The sequence below is a fragment of the Typopeltis vanoorti genome, chromosome 6 (assembly GCF_054136105.1).
Source record: "Typopeltis vanoorti isolate ZY-2024b chromosome 6, IOZ_Tvanoo_1.0, whole genome shotgun sequence".
NCBI lineage: Eukaryota > Metazoa > Arthropoda > Arachnida > Uropygi > Thelyphonidae > Typopeltis > Typopeltis vanoorti.
The window spans coordinates 134,877,598-134,900,795 of NC_143554.1; the positions used below are offsets into that span (position 1 = coordinate 134,877,598).

The following is a 23,198-nucleotide window of genomic DNA, read 5'->3' on the forward strand; positions in this document are numbered from 1 at the left end:
ACATGAAAACTGGAGAAAAAGATATTCATGAAGTATAGAGTAATTAGATTGAAAAATTGCTAAATGAAATAAGCAGTGACAGCCCAGTGGTAAAATAAACACTGACCAGGCATGAAATCAGGAATACATATCCATACTTGAAGTAGAAAAAACCTCAAATGTGGAAAGGCAGCAGGAGTAAATGATATTCGACTAGAAATGCTCAAGTATTGAGGTATAAAAGTCTTATGGTGACTGCACTGCATAGTTCAAATGGCCTGGAGTGATGGATGAATTCCAGATGATTGGAGTATAGCTCTCATAGTGCCCATATATAAAAAAGGGAAATAAAACTGAATGTGAGAATTACAGAGGTATTTCCTTACTGAGTGTTCCTTGTAAGATTTATGCAAGTACTTGAGAAATGTTGAGAATGATTGTGGAAGGAAGCTTGGTGAAAAAAAACAAGCTTGTTTCAGACCAAATAGAGGCTGTCAGGATTAGATTTTCACTTTATCACGAACAGTTGAGAAAAATAAAGGGAATATAACAAAGATCTGTATTTAAGTTTTGTAGATCTGGAAAAGGCATATGACAAGGTGCCAAGAGTATAGCTATTCAAAACGCTACAGCTGTATGGTGTCAATGGAGCATTATATCAAGCAATACTTAGTCCTTATTTGAGTTGTAAGTCAGCAGTTAGAATTGAAGGAAGTACAGGAAGATGGTTTTATGTTAAATCTGGTGTGAGACAAGGATGTACGTTATCCCCTATGTTATTTATTAACTATACGGATCACATTATGAAGGAAAGTGGTATTAAACCTGATATCATAATTGGAGATGTTAATCTCATCTCTTTAATTTATGCAGATGATGTTATACTTTTAAATAAATCCAGTACATCTACAGATTTCTCTCACTAAATTGAATAACTCTTGTAATAGATATGGTATGAAGGTCGGCAATAGCAAGACAAAGACAGTGAAAATAGGCAGAAGCAGTGAAAATATCAACTTCATTGTGAATGTAGATCCTATAGAACAAGTAAAACATTTCAGCTACTTAGGCACAATTTTTAGTGAAAATGATAAATTAAATATGGAAATAGATGACAGAATCAATAAAGCTGGTATGATAGGAAGTCAAACTGAATGAATTGATGTTGAGTAAGAGGGAAATTAGTTAAAACACTAAATCAGCTGTATACAACACAGTGTTTAAATCAATTTTAACTTATGGATTGAGAGCTGGGTTAGAAGTAAAACACTTGACCAAAGATTAGAGACCCGTAGATATGAGAATCCTGAGAAAGATTAGGGACATGAACAGATGGCATGAATGGCAATATCATATTAAAAACGAGGATATTAGGAAAGAACTTGACATTGTTAGCATCCAGGAATGCATTAACAGAGCTAATGTCAGGTGGTATGGTCACTTAAACAGAATGGGCAAGGAAAGATTAGCAAAACAAGTGTTTTCTTGAGTCCCAGTCTGTCACTGAGTTTGGTTCTTGTTTTCAAATGCTTTGTGTTCTTTTTCATATAATATTGGTATAATTAAGTCTATAGTTCTGAAAGCTGTTTCTCTCTCTCTCTCTGAAAAGTCAAGTTAGTTCACACTACCCAATGAGTTAGTCCTTCTTCTGAGCAAAGCTCAGTAAAAGGAATTTGAGGAAATGTGTATGTTATAATGGGGAACATGCTTGTGACACAATTATCTGCTCAGTATACAGAAAGCAAGGCTAAGTGCACAAATCTTTGTCTGCTTACACTTAAGTAAATTGTGACCTTAGCAAGTTTTTAGTTTGGTTCTCAATAGCAATCTTTATAAGAGATTTATCAGTTGAAGGTGAGTTGGGTCATATGGAAGTAGCAGACTATAAGTCCAGGTGTGTTTCCTCCTGTAGAAACTAGGCAGAAATAATTCAATTAACAGACGTGATACATTTGAGAGGTGGAGTTGGGTTTGTTGTGTAGTGTAGTGTAGTTTTCAAATAGCAATAGCCACACCTCATTTAAAACTTCATTGGCTACAGCGCTGCTTCTGCGGAAAGCTAAAAACATAAAAAGCCTATACCTGAATTGCCAGACGACATATAGTGTGTACTCTAGAGTAAAACTGTGTTTCACAGTGAGTCATTAATAATGTCATACAGTAATACTGTATGATTAGCAGAACAAATATTTGATGTTGGATGATGGGGAAAAGTACCCAGAGGAAGTCCAAGATTAGTTGGATGAATGCATTAATGTCTTAGAAGTCCATAATAAACAGTATTGGAGTCCTGACAGATAAAAGACTAATTTTGAGGAAAGCTATCAATAGAAGTTAATAATAATGTAAGTTTTTCATGTAGTACTATCACAGTATCCTGTACACCCCCTTGAGGATACATATCAGGAATTTGATGAAGATGACAGTACTGAATGATCTTTCTTCAATCAGTTTCCACTATAATAAACCAAAAAATTTATGGTAAGGTTCTATGTCATAAGTTATCTTTTAAAATCTATTTCTTTGGTCCCGGAGGTGTACTAAGAGGTGTAATGAGTCCTTGGAGATGTATTATGTGACACCTCCAAGGACTCATCATGGGAGGGCATGCTACTATACTACAACTCACTGTCTCCCTTATTTAATCCTCCAAACTACACGACACTGCTACCATCAATACACAGTGTCATCTATCCACCACCACACCACTACCATTAATATATATTGTCTATAAATTGGATGTGTGTGTGTGTATGTTCTCATGGCAGATTTACCTGTATACGGGATGAAAAACCTGAGTTTTCATTAGAAAAAAACCTTCTACCTCTGTATAAGATTGGTTAATTCAGCTTCAACTGAAAAACTCATATAAAGATTCCCCTTGTTGTGATAGAATTGCACTCAGTTCTTTTCATATTGAAATATACAATGTACCATCATTCTTCCAATTACACGATGGTGGCACATGTAATTTACACATTGTGCATTATACATGATGTATAATCGATTTACCAAACAAATCTTTGTCATTGCTTTTTTTTCTTTCTTTCAAGGACATCTTACTATAATAATTTTAATATATTTAACTATTAATTTCAATTAATTTTTTGAATTAATTCATTTTTATATGCTTTCTAAGAATGATTGGAAAAGGCCAAAGTTCAATTGTCATCATTACAGAGGAATCTTTATATGTGCTTTTTTATTTGAAGCCGAATGATTTAGATAGCAGGGTTTATCATTCAGCGTAGAGACAAATCATCCTTCAGAGCACACACACACAATTTACAGACAAAAAATACTGTTGGTGGTAATGGACAGTAGATGGTGTTGATGGTAGTTGTGTGTAGTAAGAGAATTAAGTACTAGCAGAGATGGTTAGTTGTGTATAGCAGAGTGGAATAGTGCCTTCCCACAGTGACCCATTGGAGACATCATGTAAAAATGCATAATTGCATTTTTATTTATATTTATTTTTATTATTATTATTTTTTTTTTGTAGATATGGAGATACAGCAGAACTGCTTATTGAAGAAATTGTTCAAGCTGGACAGATGCCTATGAGTTCGTGCATACAAGAAGTATTGAGCCAAATCCTTGAAGCAAAGCCAAAAGGTATTCAGTCTGTTAATAATGTGTGTGGGTCTGTATAGTCAACTCACTAGATCAAACTACTGAACATTTGAAAACAGATCCCTTTAGATACAAGCTAAGCTAAAAAAAAAAAAAATGCTATATTAGCCCTGAACTTCAACAAGCTATTCTTGTGATTTGAGTTGGTTTTGTACAGACACTTCACACTGCAAAGGATTATTATTATCATCATCTGAGATCTTCAGAAAGTCAGACTTATCAATGGAGACTATACATCACCGAAATCAGCTATCATACTGTTTCTTATATACGTTCACACTAGATGAACTTGCTATTTCAAGAGGCAAACTATTCCACTCACTGCTCTGTGGGAGAAAAATCTATCTCTTACCTCTTTCTTAATCGTAAACAAACTTAACTATCATGGACGTTCTCTCTTGACCTTTCATCATCATTAATTTTCTGATATGTACCCTCAAGGGGTGTTCAGGCTGCTATGGCAGCACTACGTGAATAAGTTTACATTATTACCAATCTCCTATCAACAATTTTCTTCCAAATTACTATATTACTAAATTATTATTATTATCATTATTATTATTGAGTCTGCAGACTCATCGTGAGAGGTTCGTTCAACTGACAACGTATGTATCATACTGAATCTTAAAATCCTTAACACTCCTTTCATTAACAACATATTCCGTTAATGCATTCCATTCGTTGACATTTCCCTATGCAAAAAATCTACTCCTTGCATGACTCTTCATAACACTCCTACATAACTTCCAGTGATGGAAATTATGTAGGAGTGTTATGAAGAAGAGTTTTTTTTTTTTTTTTTTACCTTGAAGTAAAAAAAAAAAAAAAAAAAAAAGCCATGGAAAATCTGAAATTTGGAGAGTCAGCTGGATTGCATATTTGACCAGAGATATCTTATATGGAGATATAAAAGTTTTACAGTGGTTTTAGTAGTTTGAGAAGAGCACTTATAGATGCCATCTATAAAAAGGGAAATTAAACCAACTCAACATCATCTGAGTTAAAGATCGGTACTATCAACATAAGAAGCCTGAATGGCAAAGAAATGGAGCTAGCTGAGGAATTAGATAAATACCAGATCGACATGATAGGGATGACTGAAACAAAAAAGACAAAAACTGGTGAGATCTTTCTGAGCAATAAATACAAAATGTTATATTCAGGCAATGACAATCAAGGAAAAGAAGGAGTAGTGTTAGTATTCAACATTAAATACCTAATTTTCTTGAATGGCAGACAGTCTCAAGTAGAGTGATGTGGGCAAATATCAGAATGGGGAATTGGACAATGAGACTTATTTGTGCCTATGGTCCCACAGAAGGTTCTACTAAGGTAGAAGTGGAGGAATTTTTTGATGCTTTAGAAAAAGCAACTTACACAATGAAAAAGGAAAAGTTGGTCCTTGTTGGGGATCTAAATAGCAGAGTGGGAAATGATGTCAGACATACAAAAATATTTTGGGAAAATTTGGAGAAAAGAGCAAAGCTAATGATAATGGCAAATATCTGTTGGATTTCTGCTCAGGAAATGGACTGGTTATTACTAACACCATGTTCCAACATAAAAATATGCACAAATTCACATGGGGTGAAGAGGCAAGGAATAAGAAAAGTATCATTGACTATATTATTGTTGATAGTAATGTTTTCTTCCTGGTGCAGGACACCAGGGTGTAAAGAGGATTTGAAATTGGAAGTGATCACTATTTAGTCTTGAGCAGGATAAAATTGAATTTCATATTGAAAAGGATAACATGTAAGAAAGTTTTCAAGCAAATAAAAGTTGAGCAGCTCTCAGATGTGAACTGTAGACTAAAATACACAAAGGTTATTGAAGAAAAAATGAAAGAGTATGAGAACAGAAACAAAACCTTGGGGGTCAGTGACAAGCCTTGAAGAAATTCTGATTGATTCAGTCAGAGAGGCATGTGGTGAGGTTATCTGCAAGGATAGAAAAATTAGAACTCCATGGTGGACACAGGAAGTTAAAGAGGCAGTGAAGGAAAAGAAGAAAGCATATCAAATAAGTCAGCTTGTGCTCTTAGAGAATATAGAGACAAATGTAAGAAAGCTAAACACTGCGTAAAACTAGCCAAATGAAAGTCATGGGAGGACTTTGTCAAGAATATATGTAAAGAAGATGCAAACTATTCTGTAGGTTGTTGAAGAAGCTCAGAAATGGAAGAAAGAGTGCTGAAAAAGGTATTAGAGATGATAAAGGTGACATGAAAACTGGAGAAAAAGATACCTTGAAGTATCGAAAAATTACTTCGAAAAAATGCTAAATGAAACTAGCAGTGATAGCACAGTGGTAAAAAACACTCAACAGGCATACAGTCAGGTATACATATCCATTCTTGAAGTAGAAAAAGCCATCAAAGGCTTGAAATGTGGAATGGCAGCAGGAGTAGATGATGTTTGACCAGAAATGCTGAAGTATGGTGGTATAAAAGTCTTACAGTGGGTGCCCTGCATAGTTCAGAAATCCTGGATGGAGGGACGAATTCCTGATGATTGAGTAGAGCTCTCATGTTACCCATATGTAAAAAGGGAAATAAAACTGAATGTGAGAATTACACAGTTATTTCAATACTGAGTGTTCCTGTTAAGATTTATGCAAGTATACTTGAGAAACTGTTGAGATGATTTGTGGAAGAAAAGTTGGTGAAGAACAATCTGGATTTAGTCCAAATAGAGGCTGTCAGGATAAGATCTTCACTTTACTACAAATAGTTGAGAAATAATTGGAATATAACAAATATCTGTATTTAAGTTTTGTCGATCTGGAAAAGGCATATGACAAAGTGCCAGGAGAGAGAAGTTATTCAATATTCTACAGTTAGATGTTGTCAGTGGGGCATTATATCAAGTAATACTTAGTCTTAACTTGAGTTGTAAGTCAGCAATTTGAATTGAAGGAAGTACAGGAAGATGGTTTAATGTTAAATCTGGTGTGAGACAAGGATGTACATTATCCCCTGTGTTATTCATTATCTATATGGATCACGTTATGAAGGAAATTAGTATTAAATATGATATCAGAAGTGGAGACGTTAATGTCAACTCTTTGCTTTATACGGAAGATGTTATACTTCTAAATAAATCTGCTACAAGTCTGCAAGATTCCCTGACTAAATTGAATAACTCTTGTAATAGATATGGTACAAAGGTCAGCAATAAAAGGAAAATAAAAATAGGTAGAATTTTTGAAAATGTCAACTGCATTGTGAATGGAGAACCTGTGGAACAAGTAAAACATTTCAGCTACTTAGGCACGATTTTTAGTGAGGATGGTAAATTAAATATGGAAATAGACAACAGAATCAACAAAACTGGTATGGTAGGAAGTCAATTGAATAAATTCATATGGAATAAGAGAGAAATTAGTCAGACCACTAAATTAGCTTATGGATCTTAGAGCTGGGTCAGAAGTAAAACACTTGACCAAAGACTAGAGACCAGAGATATGAGAGTCCTGAGAAAGATTAGGGGCATGAACAGATAGCATCAATGGCAATATCATATTATAAAGAAGGATATTAGGAAAGAATCTTGACATTTTCAGCATCCAGGAATGCATTAGCAGAGTTAATCTCAGGTGGTATTATCACTTAAACAGAATGGGCGAGGAAAGATTAGCAAAACAAGTGTTCTCTGCCAGGTTGGCAGGAAAATGACCCAGAGGAAGACCAAGATATAGGTGGATTGATATGGTACAAAGTGCCTTAGACGATAGAAATACAAGATTTCATAATGTTGGAGTCTTGACAAGTAACAGACTGAATTGGAGGAAAATTGTAGATAGGATGATAGTAATGATGTAAATTTTTCATGTAGTACTATCATATCCTGTACACCCTTTGAGGGTGCATGACAGGAATTTGATGATGGTGGTGGTTTTAACTCATTATTCCCCTTTTACATTGGTTCTGTTTGTACAGTATTTTAAAAAAACACACATTTTTACAATATGTTAGATTTTTTTATGTCCTTGTTACTACACTTTATTCTGTGTTATGGCAATTCTTCCTGTTTTAACTCTTATAATTCTCATCATATTTCATTTATCATTCTCACAACAGTTTTATTTTATTTACTATTTCCATATTCTACAATTTTTCACTTTTTTATTCCAATTTTTTTTTTTTAACAGTTCGAGTTTTACTTTAATTTTTATTTCTCAATCCCTATCTTGCATCACTTAAATCTTGTATCCAAACTCTGTTTAAATGTATCTCACCCCATAGCAAGTCACTACAATTTAGTTTCCAAGAATTCTGCTCTTCAAGAAGAGAATTAACGCTGCAAAGATAGGCTGCTGACATCACTATACCATTATTTTCATTAAATGCCTTTCTTTCATATTAAATTTAAAGCAACCATATCCAAAAAACAGTTTATTATTATCGGCAGCTCATATTAAACAAACACTTGCTTATCATTTTATAGAATAAGTGTTACTCAAAACGTTAAACTACAAGACACTGTTGAAACCAATTTTGAATTATGGATCTGAGAACTGGATTAGAAATAAAGCATTTTACCAAAGGTTGAGCTCACAGATATGAGAGTTCTGAAAAAGAGTAAGACTGTGAACAATTACATCACTGGCAGAATCGTATGAAAAAGACAATATTAAGAAGGAACTTGGTCTTTTAGTATTCAGGAATTTGCAGATCTAATCTCAGGTGGTATGTCACTTAAACAGAATGGGAGAGGAAAGGTTAGCAAAACAAGTTTTTTTGCTTTGATGTCAGGAAAAAGACCTAAGAGAAGAAAGACCAAGATCAATGTGGATTAATTCAATAAGAATACTAAAATATAAGAACTGACAATTTTGAATCTTGACATATAACAGATTAATTTGGAGGAAAATTGTCAATAAGAAGTTAATAATGATGTTACCTTTTCATGGTGTATTGTCATAATATCCTGTACATTCCCTGGCGGCACATATTAGGAATTTAATGAATCTGGATCTTTCTTATGCCATTTGGATATGAAACATCTGTTTGGCTACACTTTCCTCTCTTATTATGTTTAGGTGATTATGTTATAAGATATTGCTCTTCTCACACATTGCTGAATGCTAACAATGTTAAGTTCCATCATAACATGATTTTAAATGTGATTATATAAACTAGTGTTATATTTTTCACCCAGATCTCTCAGGTCGATAAATTGATATTAGTTTTGATTGTTATCTTGGGTATAACCGTTTTAGCATTTCCACTAAATTTCTTATTCCATATACATTTATTTACTTGCTACCATACTGAAAATACTACCATACTTGGCAGCAAGTACTACCATACTTGCTACCATACTGCAAATCTGAAAACACACCCCAATTCAACATCACCAGAGTTAAAGATCGGTACTATCAACATAAGAAGCCTGAATGGGCAAAGAAATGGAACTAGCTGAGGAATTAGATAAGTACCAGATCGACATAATACGGGTGACTGAAACAAAAAAGACAAAAACTGGTGAGATCTTTCTGAGCAATAAATACAAAATGTTATATTCAGGCAATGACAATCAAGGAAAAGAAGGAGTAGCCATAGTATTCAACACAAAATGCGAGGCTAATCTTCTTAAATGGCAGTCAGTCTCAAGTAGAGTGATGTGGGCAAATATGAGAATGGGGAACTGGACAATGAGACTTATTTGTGCCTATGGTCCCACAGAAGGTTTTACTAAGGCAGAAGTGGAGGAATTTTTTGATACTTTAGAAAAAGCAACTGACACAATGAAAAAGGAAAACTTGGTCCTTGTTGGGGATCTAAATAGCTGAGTAGGAAATGATTGTGAGACATACAAAAATATTTTGGGAAAATTTGGAGAAAAGAGCAAAGCTAATAATAATGGCAAATATCTGTTGGATTTCTGCTCAGGATATGGACTGGTTATTACTAACACCATGTTCCAACATAAAAATGTGCACAAATTCACATGGAGAGAAGAGGCAAGAAATAAGAAAAGTCTCATTGACTATATTATTGTTGATAGTGATGTTTTCTCCCTGGTGCAGGGACACCAGAGTGTACAGAGGATTTGAAATTGGAAGTGATCACTATTTAGTCTTGAGCAGGATAAAATTGAATTTCATATTGAAAACAATAACATGTAAGAAAGTTTTAAAGCGAATAAAAGTTGAGCAGCTCTCAGATGTGAACTGTAGACTAAAATACACAAAGATTATTGAAGAAAAAATAAAAGAATTTGAGAACAGGAATCAAACCTTGGAGATTCAGTGGCAAGCCTTGAAGAAAGTCCTGATTGATTCAGCTAGAGAGGCATGTGGTGAAGTTGTCTGCAAGGATAGAAAAATTAGAACTCCATGGTGGACACAGGAAGTAAAACAGGCAGAAGGAAAAGAAGAAAGCATGTCAAAAGTTCCTGGCAAATAAGTCAGCTTGTGCTCTTAGAGAATACAGAGACAAATGCAAGAATACTAAACACTGTGTAAAACTACCTAAACAAAAGTCATGGGAGGACTTTGGCAAGAATATAGAAAATAAATATCAAGAAGGTGGTAAAATAGTCTGGAAGTTGTTGAAGACGCTTAGGAATGGAGGAAAGAGTGCTGTAACAGGAGTTAGGGATGATAAAAGTGATGAAAACAGAAGAAAAAGATATCCTTGAAGTATGGAGTAATTACTTTGAAAAACTGCTAAATGAAACAAGCAGTGATAACAGCACAGTGGTAAAAAACACTGACCAGGCATGCAGTCAGGAATACATATCCATACTTGAAGTAGAAAAAGCCATCAAAGGCTTAAAATGTGGAAAGGCAGCAGGAGTAGATGATATTTGACCAGAAATGCTGAACTATGGTGGTATAAAAGTCTTATGGTGACTGCACTGCATAGTTCAGATGGCCTGGAGTGATGGATGAATTCCCGATGATTGGAGTAGAGCTCTCATAGTACCCATATATAAAAAGGGAAATAAAACTGAATGTGAGAATTACAGAGGTATTTCATTACTAAGTGTTCCTGGCAAGATCTATGCAAGTATATTTGAGAAACGTTTGAGAAGAATTGTGTGAAGAAAAGCTGGGTGAAGAACAAGCTGGATTCAGGCAAAATAGAGGGCTATCAGGATCAGATTTTCACTTTACTACAAATAGCATGGGAATATAACAAAGATCTGTATTTAAGTTTTGTCAATTTGGAAAAGGCATATAACAAGGTGCCAAGAGAGAAGATATTCAATACACTACAGTTAAATGTTGTCAGCATTATATCAAGCAATACTTAGTCTTTATTTGAGTTGTAATTCTGTATTTAAGTTTTGTCAATTTGGAAAAGGCATATAACAAGGTGCCAAGAGAGAAGATATTCAATACACTACAGTTAAATGTTGTCAGCATTATATCAAGCAATACTTAGTCTTTATTTGAGTTGTAATTCAGCAATTAGAATTGAAGGAAATACAGGACGGTTTAATGTTAAATCTGGTGTGAGACAAGGATGTACATTATCCCCTCTGTTATTCATTATCTATATGGATCACATTATGAAGGAAGGTGATATTAAACATGATATCAAAATTGGAGATGTTAATGTCAGCTCTTTCCTTTATGTGGATGATGTTATACTTCTAAATAAATCCGCTACAAGTCTTCAAGATTCTCTGACTAAATTGAATAACTGTTATAATAGATATGGTATGAAGGTCAGCAATAAAAAGACAATGAAAATAGGCAGAATCCTTGAAAATGTCAGCTGTGTTGTGAATGGAGAACCTGTGGAACAAGTAAAACATTTCAGCTACTTAGGCACGATTTTTACTGAAGATAGTAAATTCAATATAGAAATAGACAACAGAATTAGCAAAGCTGGTATAGTGGGAAGTCAGTTGAATAAATTCATATGAAATAAGAGAGAAATTAGTCGGAACACTAAATTAGCTGTATACACGACAGTGTTCAAACTAGCCCAGTTTTAACTTATGGATCTGAGAGCTGGGTCAGAAGTAATGCACTTGACCAAAGACTAGAGACTGCAGATATGAGAGTCATGAGAAAGATTAGTGGCGTGAACATATGGCATCAATAGCAATATCATATTAAAAACTAGGATATTAGGAAAGAACTTGACATTGTCAGCATCCAGGAATGCGTTAGCAGAGCTAATCTCAGGTGATATGGTCACTTAAATAGAATGGGAAAGGAAAGATTAGCAAAACAAGTGTTCTCTGCCAGGTTGGCAGGAAAACGACCCAGAGGAAGACCAAGATATAGGTGGATTGATACGGTACAAAGTGCCTTATACGATAGAAATATAAGATCTGATAATGTCGGAGTCTTGACAAGTAACAGACTGATTTGGAAGAAAATTGTAGATAAGAAGTTAGTAATGATGTAATTTTTTCATGTAGTACTATCATATCGTGTACACCCTTTGAGGGTACATGGCAGGAATTTGATGATGATGATGATGCTACCATACACACTAGCTCAGCTCTGTTGATTCTGTTGTCTATTTCCATTTTTGGCATCTTCATTAAAATTTGTGACTAAATGATGATATTGTTTCATAATTTCTCATTCATGATACAGCTGATGTATTTAGTTCTCCTTCCTATTTTCATAATCTTTGTGTTTCTGGTGCTGATTTGAATACAAATTTGTTACAACACTTATTCTATACTATACTTATATAAGAGTATATCATTTGCATAAAGTGATGACATGAGTTGAGTATCTTCACTTTTGATACCAGGGTTAATTCCACTTTCTTTCATAATATGATTGACATATTGCATATACTTTCTATTGCTCAACATAGTGTCCCATTTACACCATACAACTGTAGTGTTTTAACCCCCCCCCCCAAAATCTTATGCATTTTCTAGAACTCTAAAACTTAAATACACATCCTAGTCATACAATGATTTCTGAACTGTTTATTTCAAAGTCAAAATATGATCTTGACCTGAATTAGCTTTATCTTTTCTAGATTTTTGATTCACAATTTTCTCCAGAACATTTTACTTTCTTCTTGATATTTGTCTTTCTTCTTCCCTCCCCCCCTATATTCTCTAGATGCATATATGACTTACATGTTAATAGCATTTAATTTTTTTTTTTCTTTTCTGTGTCTGTTTAACTTCTTGAGTCCACTATAGTTTTGAAACTGGATTCTGAAGATAACAGCGACTGGTATCTTCAGAATCCACCAGTGAGCCTCAAAGATTTGATTATTGTTTTCAAACTCTTTCATTTTATCTTAAATATGAATTTCTTTTTCTTGAGGTATAAAAGTTAGTGTCTAGACACTGACCAGACCTTCTGAATTATACATAATTCAGAAGATCATAATTCTGGTCAGAAAGTCAAATTCTGGGTGATTAGAGTAGAGTTCTTATAATACCCATGTACAAAAAAGGAAATAATGCACAAATTACACAGGAATTTTTCCTATTAAATATTCCAGATAAGATTTATGCAGGCTTACTTGAGATGAGGCTAAGAAAAATTCTGAAAGGGAAACTTTGAGGGGGACAAGCTTGGTTCTGGGCATTTAAGGTAGTGTAGATCATTTTCACTTTAAGACAAATAGTTGTGAAATTATGGGAATCCAAGGTTATCTGTAGCTAAGTTTGGTAGATATGGAAAGTGAAGGTGCCAAGAAGAAATTTATTCAAAACACCTAATGGTCATCATCAAATTCCTGACATTAAATCAGCAACTAAAATTAGTGCAGATACAAAAAAATGAAAAATAATAAAGTGTAAGGCAAGAATGTCCATTATTTCATCTGTTGGTCATATTGTGAAGGAATATGGTGTTAGGTTTGATATACCAAAATTAGAGATATTAATCTTAGTTCTTTACTTTATGGATTTAATGCTATACTCTTAAATAAATTCAATAGAAGTCTGCATCATGATTAATTTACTACTGATGTAGTAAATTAATCATGATGCAGATGTATGAAAATGGACAATAAAAAACACAATGAAATTGGCAGAAACATTGAAAATGTCAGCTTCATCATGAAAAGGAACCTATCAAACAAGTATAAACTTTATTTATGTATAGTTTTTAGTGAATTTGGCAAATTGAATAGAGGTATGGTAGGGAGTGAATTGAATAAAGAGAAATTAGTCAAAGCACTTATATAGCTTTATATATATGACAGTATTCAAACCAATTTTGTCTTATGGATCTGAGAGCACTGGGTTAGATATAAAACATTTGATCAAAGACTGCAAACCACAGACATGAGGAATCTCAGTGAAATTATTGGAGTGAACAGATGGCATCAATGGCTGATTCATATTAAAATGAAGATATTAGGAAGGAACTTAGCATTGCTAGGCTTCAGGAATACACCTGAGATTACCTCTGCTAAGTAGGGCATAATTAATTTCAATTACTGGCCTGGTTGGCCAAGTGGTTAGCATATCTGTTCTCCAATTAACAGTTTGCAGGTTTGAATCTTGCTGTAGGCTTCAATGTTTTGTGATTGTCTTTAGGGGGAGATGAATTTTATCACCTAGCGTGAGACCATCGCCCTGCTTATTGGAGGCTTGAAGTGTCTTGAAAAAATTCCATGTATGGAAAATGAAATAAAATGGAGAGGGATAAAAATAATACTTAGCTAACCCATGGTATAAATGTACTATAGGTTTACTAATAACATTTTGTGGGTGGGAACCACATACAAAAAAAAAAAAAAAAATTATTTGGTTACTTAAATAGAAAGGAAAAATTAGCAAAATAGGTGCTTGATGCCATGCCATGCCATCAGGGAAAAGACCCAGAGGAAGATACACATCTAGGTGGGTTGATGCATTTAGAAGCATTAAAGGACTGAAATATATGATCTCTCAGTGTTGGAATCATGACAGGTAACTGAGTTTGGAGAGAAATTGGCAATTTGAAGTTAGTAATAATGTAAATTGTGATAAAGTCCATGATTTGTATATATATATTTGCCCCAATTTCATTGTTCTCAGTTACCACCCAGTTGCAACAAAGGAAATAATTTCATGTTGGAGGCTTAATGGATTGTATACAGCACTCAGAAAGGATTAAAATAGAATTTAATACTTCTTATATGTCGTCTCAGTTACTGAGACATCACTCACTGAGTTAGGAATTACACAAAAAAATTAATGTGACATGCACATAAATATCACACAATACTAAGCTAAACCACGTGGGTGACTAGGTGGAGTCACCGACTTGGAGTCCTATCTAGGTGGAGCGCCCTCTAAGGGCGGTTGTAGGTGGCCTGGAATGTAAGGTGGGATCTTTGATGATAAGTGATTATTAATTAACTTAAGGAATTCACAACGTACACTAGAATATAAATTAAATTAAACTTTAATATATATTTCCAATATTTCGGTAACGTCACGTTGACATCTTCAAAGGAACTTAAAATAAAACTTAATATCAAGACAACTGAATCGTCTAACCTTCCTAAAACGCTGCTGGGATAATCAGGTAATCCCAAATTGTGTTAAATTCAAGCACCGTTTCTTTTCACGAAAGGCTCTCACGTGGCCACAACTTCACCATTGCTCCCAGAAAAATACCAGCTGAGGATATAATGATCCAGATTGAACGCGGTATATGCCACCTTCCAAACCACATTACCAACAATATTAGACTGGATGTAGCTTGCGTTCTCACCAAAGCAAGACCACCAAAAAACCAACATATCCAATAGTGAATATAAAAAGTGAAAAAAACACTATACAAGTCACTAATTCACCCAGCTCTCGAATACTGCTCTCACATCTGGAGTGGGGGCTCCAAAAAGCACCCTCAAAATGCTTAACTCAATACAGAGGAGAGCAATTAGACTAATAAATGACTCATCCCTCACCAACTCACTCCCTTCACTTTCACGTGAAATGTTCATCTGAAACAGCATCAATAATTCTCCCACCCTGTACTAAACCCATTGGAACACGTACAGCTGCAGCCCAACGTCCTTTTACAGTACACCTTGAAACCCACAGAACAAGTTTCTTTTTCTCCTCATTCATCCCTGCTACTGCAGTACTGTGGAACTGTCTTCCCCCTGACATATTTCCCAAGGAATACAATATGCAGACATTTAAATCAAATGTAAACAAGTTTCTCCTTTCACAACCCATCACCCATATACGGTACTAACGTACTATAGGTTGCCCAGCCAACCTCTTGTATATGGGCCCCAACATAAAAAAAAAAAATAATAATAATAATAAAAAATAAAGCTCTGCTGGAAATGAAGAAAAACAAAGAAATAGTAATCACCAAAGTGGATAAGGGAAATGGCACCGTAGTACTAAACGGACTACAGAGGTAAGCTTAATGCTCTATTATTAGATCGGGCTACTTACCTCCGTATTGAATACAATTCCACCAACTCACAAATTAGAAAACTCCATAGGCTCCTTAAGAAGGTCACTTCTTGGCCTGTGGAAATTACTAACAAATTAAAACCATTTAACTCTATCCCCCCTCCCCCCGTATATATGGACTCCCAAAAATACATAAAGAAAATGTGCCGTTACGTCCCATAGTGGATGGCATTGATTCCCCCACACCCACATACAAATTAGCTAAACATTTGGCCAAAGCTCTCGCACACTATATTGGCAACACATCATCACACATAAAAAAAATTCAGCCCCCTTCAAAGCCAGCATAGAAAACCTTACACTCCAATATACTGATATAATGGTCAGTTTTGACGTCTCCTCCTTATTCACAAATGTCCCACTCAAGGAAACCTTAGAGCTAATCCAAGCCCGATATCTCAGCCCTATTTCAGTTCACAATGAACTCAGGCTGTTCATTTTGAACAGCCTGAGTTCATTGTGAGCATGGCAGGGAAAATTCTACAAACAAATAGAGGGGACAGCCATGGATTTACCACTCTCCCCCACTTTGCCAACTTCTTTATGGAGATTTTTGAAGAGAAAGCCTTAAACTCTGCGCCACAAAAACCAACCATATGGCTTCGCTATGTTGATGATGTGTTTGCTATTTGGCCACATGGCTCTGATGCACTCCTCTCCTTCTTAACACACTTAAACAACCAATGCCCTAGAATCAAGTTCACCCTGGAAAAAGAGGAAAACAACAGCCTCCCTTTCTTAGACACATTAGTCACTGCCAGCCTGATGGAGCCTTGGTTTTCTCTGTTTATAGAAAACCCACCCATACAGGCAGATACATTCACCAACATTCCATCCCCACCCCCACAACAACATGGAGTTATTAAGATACTATACAACAGGGCTAAACTAATCTGTTCAAATGACAATGTCCTAACCACTGAACTAAATCACATCCTCAACATGTTCTCAGCCAATGGCTATCCACCCCCCTCAAAAAAAAATCCAAAAAATATTGAAACCCATAAACCACAACCCTCCCCCTTCACAACAGGGATTACTCTAAATCCATCAACTTTCCCTACATCCGAGGCACCTTGGAAAAAATTGCCAAAATATTAAAAAAACATGACTTGACCTCTTGTTACAGACCATATAGAAAATTGGCATTCCTTATCTGCTTCACTAAAGACCAACCACTTCCCCTAGACCTATCTGGTGTATACTAGGTCCCTTGCAGCTGTAAGCTGTCCTACTTTGGCCAAACAGGCAGGACAGCGAATATCAGAATTTCAGAACACAAGGACTACATCCGTTTTCACCAGTACAGCCACTCTGGTCTTGCAGACCATGCGCTGGATATACGCCACAGAATAAAGCCACAATAATACACTGTAGCAAGTTCATATTTAAAAGACTTTTCATGGAATGAATCTCAGCCCTAAGAAACATGCCAAATCTCAACAAATTTGGTTGCATGAGACTGCCCCAAATTTGGGAGACGTACATCACAAGACCTTCAGCCCAACGGCCAAGAATACCTACATAGCCCATTAGGGGGCACCATCAGGACTTTTAGGAGAAACAATAGCTTCCTCGCTTCTTCCTCATTTATTGTATGTAGTGCCTGCGTGCACGTGTCTTTATTTTAAGTTCCTTTGAAGATGGCAACATGACGTTGCCGAAATATTGGAAATATATATTAAAGTTTAATTTAATTTATATTCTAGTGTACGTCGTAAATTCCTTAAATTAATTAATAATCATGTATAACCAGCATATAAGCCTTTCTATGAGAATTACTATCTGATGATAAGTGTTTCCCAAATCTTAGGAAGCTTAATGCAACCATATTTATTAAGATTTGGTTGATTTCTGAGAGCTGCTGCTGATTCTAAAAATAGTCTCTCTTTTTTGAATTTGCTGTGGTGGAGCATGGTGGATTTTTCCATGAGATCCTGTGGGTTGTATCCAAGACATGGTCAGCTAGGCCTGACTTACCATAGTCGTGGTTGCAGATGTATGATTTGTGTTCCTCTATGCAGATGGTTGCTGATCTGCCTGTCTGTCCAAAGTACACAGCTTACAGGAACAGAGTACTTTATAAACTCCAGGCACTGAGAGTGGAGGAAGCTGATCTTTTGTAGACCAGATAAGGATAGCAAGTTTACGGTGGGGGGCTTAAATGCTGTGTATGGGTTGTACTTTTTCAGAATCTTGGCTATTTTTTTTGATGTGCCACAGATATAGGGTATGGTGATGGCATTTCTAAACATTTTCTGACGAGAAGACCTGGGAATGGGAGAGGAACCGATTATTTTTCTAATACTGTGATCAATGTAGCCATTGGAGAGGAAAGTGTTGTGTATGTGGTCGAGCTCAGTTGTAAGGGCAGTTCCACTGGAACAAAGATTGTGGGCGCTCTTGATTACAGTTTTAATAATGCCATATTGTTGAGAGGGGTGGTGGTGGGAGAGTTTGTGAATGTATCTGCTTGTGTGCGTAGGTTTTCTACATACAGTAAAGGAAAGTGTACCATTAAGAAGGCGTGTAACTAAGGTATCTAGGAAGGATAAACAATTGTTCTTTTCCTTTTCCATCGTAAACTGGATTCCTGGACGTAGGCTGTTGAGGTGACTGAGGAAGGACTCTAATGTGTCTGGACCATGAGGCCAAATAGAGAACACATCATCTACATATCTTAGCCAAATAGAAGTTTGAGGGGAGCTGAGTCTATGGCTCGTTTTTCAAACTTTTCAATATAAAAATTGGCAAAAGGGGGTGAGAGGGGGAAACCCATGGCGGTTCCTTCTATCTGCTTGTAGATTTTGTTCTTCCAAGAAAAATAACCAGAATTGATGGCAAAGGAAAAGAGATCTAAGATGTCAGGAGGAAAAACGTTTTCTAAGAGTGTTAAGGTATCAATTAAGGAAATATTGGTAAACAGTGAGGAGATATCAAAGCTTACCAATATGTCTGTGTCTAAGTCCTCTATCTAAGTCCTCACAGCACTTAAGCCTCTACACACGAAAGGAAATGATTGTTGTAATTTATCTTATCTGATACACTGTTTTACGAAAGAAATAAAAAACCATTATCATTAGTTATTGACACCCTTAAAGTAAAAGAACATATGACTGTTTTCAGTGTGTTCATGTCTTGTTGCTCCTTGCTCTGCTGAATAATGTATTGAATCATTTTTTTTTAATCCGGCAGTGGCTTAAAATGGTACTATTAATAAACTCAGGAATCTGTGCTATGATTTGTTATAATGGAAGATTTTCTATAGTGAATCATATCTTGATATGTTAAATACTTACTTTTTTATGTAATTTATGTGTATCGTCATTTCTTTTTCTTCTGAATAGTAATAAGCAAATTCACATCCTACACAAGATCATTTCTAAAATTTAATAAATTGGTTTAATTAATTAATTCCTGGATGCTTGACATTGTCAGCATCCAGGAATGTGTTAGCAGAGCTAATCTCAGGTGGTATGGTCACCTAAACAGAATAGGCGAGGAAAGATTAGCAAAACAAGTGTTCTCTGCCAGTTTGGCAGGAAAACGACCCAGAGGAAGACCAATATAGGTGGATTGATATGGTACAAAGCGCCTTAGACGATAGAAATATAAGATCTGATAATGTTGGAGTCTTGACAAGTAACAGACTGATTTGGAGGAAAATTGTAGGTAGGAAGTTAGTAATGATGTAAATTTTTCATGTAGTACTATCATATCCTGTACACCCCTTGAGGATACATGGCAGGAATTTGATGATGATGAGATTTTCTGCTCATATGAAACCTATGTTGACTGATAGATATATTCTTATTGAGTTTGCTGCACCACACACACACACACACACACAAAAAATATAGAATATCCATTCCTTATCTTGGAAAGACATCTTGAAACAGATCTCAAGTGACCTAAAAAAAATTGGATTTCCAGACAATCTTAAAAGCCAGTTAAAAAAAGATCTTTTATTCCTTCCTTTCTCTGCTTCCTGTAGTTTACCACATTCATTGTTTCTATAATCTTTTCTATTTCACCCAGACTGGTATACATCCAACTGTCAGAAATATGGATTATATTAATTATCTTCAGTTTGAGAAGTCTGGTCTTGTAGAACATGGAATTTCTACTAGTATAAACTCCTTTGGAACAATATAAATTCTTACATGCTCTTTCCTATTTGAATTACAGAAATTACTAAAAATTTCAAAATTTTGAGAAATGATGATATTTCTTTTTTCATCAATGTAGTTTTAATGGAAATTCACTGTTTCACAGTGAATTTCCATTACAACTACATTGATGCTATTGAGTTTTGATTGGAGCTTTTCTGTAGTTTATAAGAGTAAGCTTTCTGAAATGATGTTTATTGTAGAAAGAATTGACTGTATTCATTGTAATACTATTGCTTATTCATGTTATTATGCAAAAAAAAAAAAAAAAAACTTCATGATTATTCTTTATGTTCAAAAAATGGTTGAAGTTCTTTTCATTGTTACATTGTTTAGATTATTTGCATATATTTTAAAGTTTTTTATTATTTTGTTTCTAGCAAATATTTTTGAAGAAGCTAATCATGTGAAAGAAACCTTCACTAAACTTGTTGAAGCAAGATTTCTTCAAAGAACTCCTGTACCAAATACTGAGATTGGAAACATCAAATCTTCCATTCCAACAGTGTCAGAAAGCCAACTATATGCTATACCTGAGGTAAGATTGTCAAGTTTTCATTTGTTTAAGGATTCATTCAGTATTATTTACTGATAAATTTGTTCATCATATCTGCTGGTTCTGCATTTTTTAAGAACACTAATCCAAAAATGACATGAAGGTTTTCATTACTTTAATTTCATGTCACAGAATACACGATAGTTGGTTGTTTATTATTAGTCAATGAATTTCTAAGGGGCTCACATAAGGTTCAGTTAGATAATGAAATGAGATCACTTAGCTTTATAAAAAATGTGGAGAACCAACCAAGACTTCTGACCTAATATCCAGTACCTTTTAAGTAGTGCACCCCATTATTAGGTATATCCTTGAATGCTGAACAAATGAGGATGGGCTGACACTTTGGGATTTAGCTGACCACTTTGTATTCTTATTTGTATCTGATAGGAGATTAAGCGTGAAATGCTTAATCTCCTTGCATCCATTTGACACCTGTATTAGTCAGTCTTTTGACATGTGGAATACCATCACACACACTGATGCTGTTAAACTGTCTTAGTCAGTGCCAAGCATTTATATCTCTTGTGCGTAATTCTTAATTCCATGCTATAGCTCTAAGTTGTCTCATAAGCTTTTCATAATCACTGGCTACATGTATCATTTTTCTTACAGAAGTCTTTATGTAGCCCCCCCCCCTCCCATCTTTCCCAGGGTGATCATCTCATAAATGATATAATCAAATTTAAGACTTGATTCCATGCTTAGCTCCAAGCTGTCTCATAAGCTTATCATAATTACTGTTCTTGTAGTTCCACACATATATTTTTCCTTACAGGAGTCTTAATTTTGCTACATGGGGTTTCTTAATGTGGTTTCACTTAATTATGTGGGAACTTCCTTCCTTTTTTAGCATTTATTTGATCATTGTCCCTCTTTTTCTTTCTTTGTTTTATTATTGTTTTTTTTTTTTTTTTCTACTCATTCATTCAGTCTTAACTTTCAAATTCCTTAATCATGATATCAAGTTAAAGATCTTACTTAATTACTATAAATGCATTTATCTTCTAACAAGAAAGAAGTTTCATCAGAAACATCTTTCCTTCATTTGCTTAAATAGGCATGAAGAATAATCACTCAGACAGTAGGAGTGCATTTAATTGAGCAGTTCCAACGACAGCTACAAGAAAAAGAATTTTACTGCAGATTCCATTTTACTTCCTGGAGCATATGCTGTTTGGTTCCAAACAAGCTCATATCATTCTCATTAGTATACAAAGGCTTGATACATACATACATACAATATAAACACTTTTCCAAGCTCACAATTTAAACCTGCAGTTTTTTCTTCCTTTCCAGTTCACAGTTTTTAGTGAAGATGGCAAGTTAAATCTGGAAATAGACAACAGAATAAGCAAAGCTGGTATAGTGGGGGGAGCCATTTGAATAAATTTTTATGGAATAGGAGAGAAATTGGCCCAAACAATAAACTAGCAGCATATAAGATAGTGTTCAAACCAGTTTTAAGTTATAGATCCAGAGAGTTAGAAATAAAGCACTTGATTAAAGATTAGAGACCACAGATATGAGAGTTCTTAGAAAAATTAGTGATCTGAAGATGGCATCAATAGCAGAATCATATCAAAAATGAAGATATTAGAAAGGAATTTGACATTATTAGCATTCAAGAAAGAGTTAGCAGAGCTGATCTAAGGTGGCATGGCCACTTAAATAGAATGGATGAGAAAAAGTTAGTAAAACAGATATTTGATGCCAAGAGAGCCAGAGGAAGACCAAGGTCTAGGTGGATTGATTCAGTTAGAAGTGCGTTAGAAGAACAAATGTTAGATATGAAAATATTGGAGTATTGACAAGTAATGGACTAATTTGGAAGAAAATTGTTGATATACATTAATAATAATGTAAAGTTAATCATGTAGTGTTGTCATAATCGCCTGAACTTATCAGATGTATATATCAAGAAATTGATGATGATGATGATGATGATTCCAGCTCTTCTTCTTCTCTTCTCTTCTATCTTGCTTGCTTGCTTTCTATCCGTCATCCCCATTACCCATCAATAGCTATTCAAAAAAACTCACTAATTTGCACGTCTGTTACCGAGATTCAAAGCAAAACTGTTGTGACAATACGGCTGTCTTTACTACAACGATTGCACATCTACAGCATAGGAACAGGTAGTATTCATATTATTTTAAGTATGTTATACATTATTTCTATGTAAATCCCTAAGGATTACAACATCTACTTACTTACTAATTCGATGTGAACGAAAGTGGATAAAGTGGAAAATAACTATCAACCAAGTTATAAAATTTCTTCATTACAAGATGTCCATACTAGGCAACAGTATCAGAAATGCACTGATTTAAAATAGAAACTACACATGAATCAAATGACATAGAAGAGGAATGGGAAAATCTGAAACAAATCCTGACAAATCCTATCTACTGAAGCAGATAACACCTGATGACTTGCAGCACTGATTCCAACAATGGAAAATTCATATGCATCTGTGTATAGATA

General features: G+C 34.9%; 1 protein-coding gene and 1 pseudogene across 1 annotated transcript in view; one reads left to right on the plus strand and one right to left on the minus strand.

The window, feature by feature from the left end:
- The window catches only part of LOC150105963 (DNA-directed RNA polymerase III subunit RPC3-like), a 136,783-nt gene that overhangs the window by 23,644 nt on the left and 89,941 nt on the right, over positions 1–23,198 (plus strand). The window contains exons 3-4 of the mRNA XM_090394600.1: positions 3,482–3,594; positions 20,536–20,693. Coding sequence (XP_090250726.1) covers positions 3,482–3,594; positions 20,536–20,693 — 271 coding nt within the window. The remainder of the gene's footprint in view (positions 1–3,481; positions 3,595–20,535; positions 20,694–23,198) is intronic.
- On the minus strand, positions 1,878–2,040 carry LOC150105964 (U4 spliceosomal RNA; annotated as a pseudogene).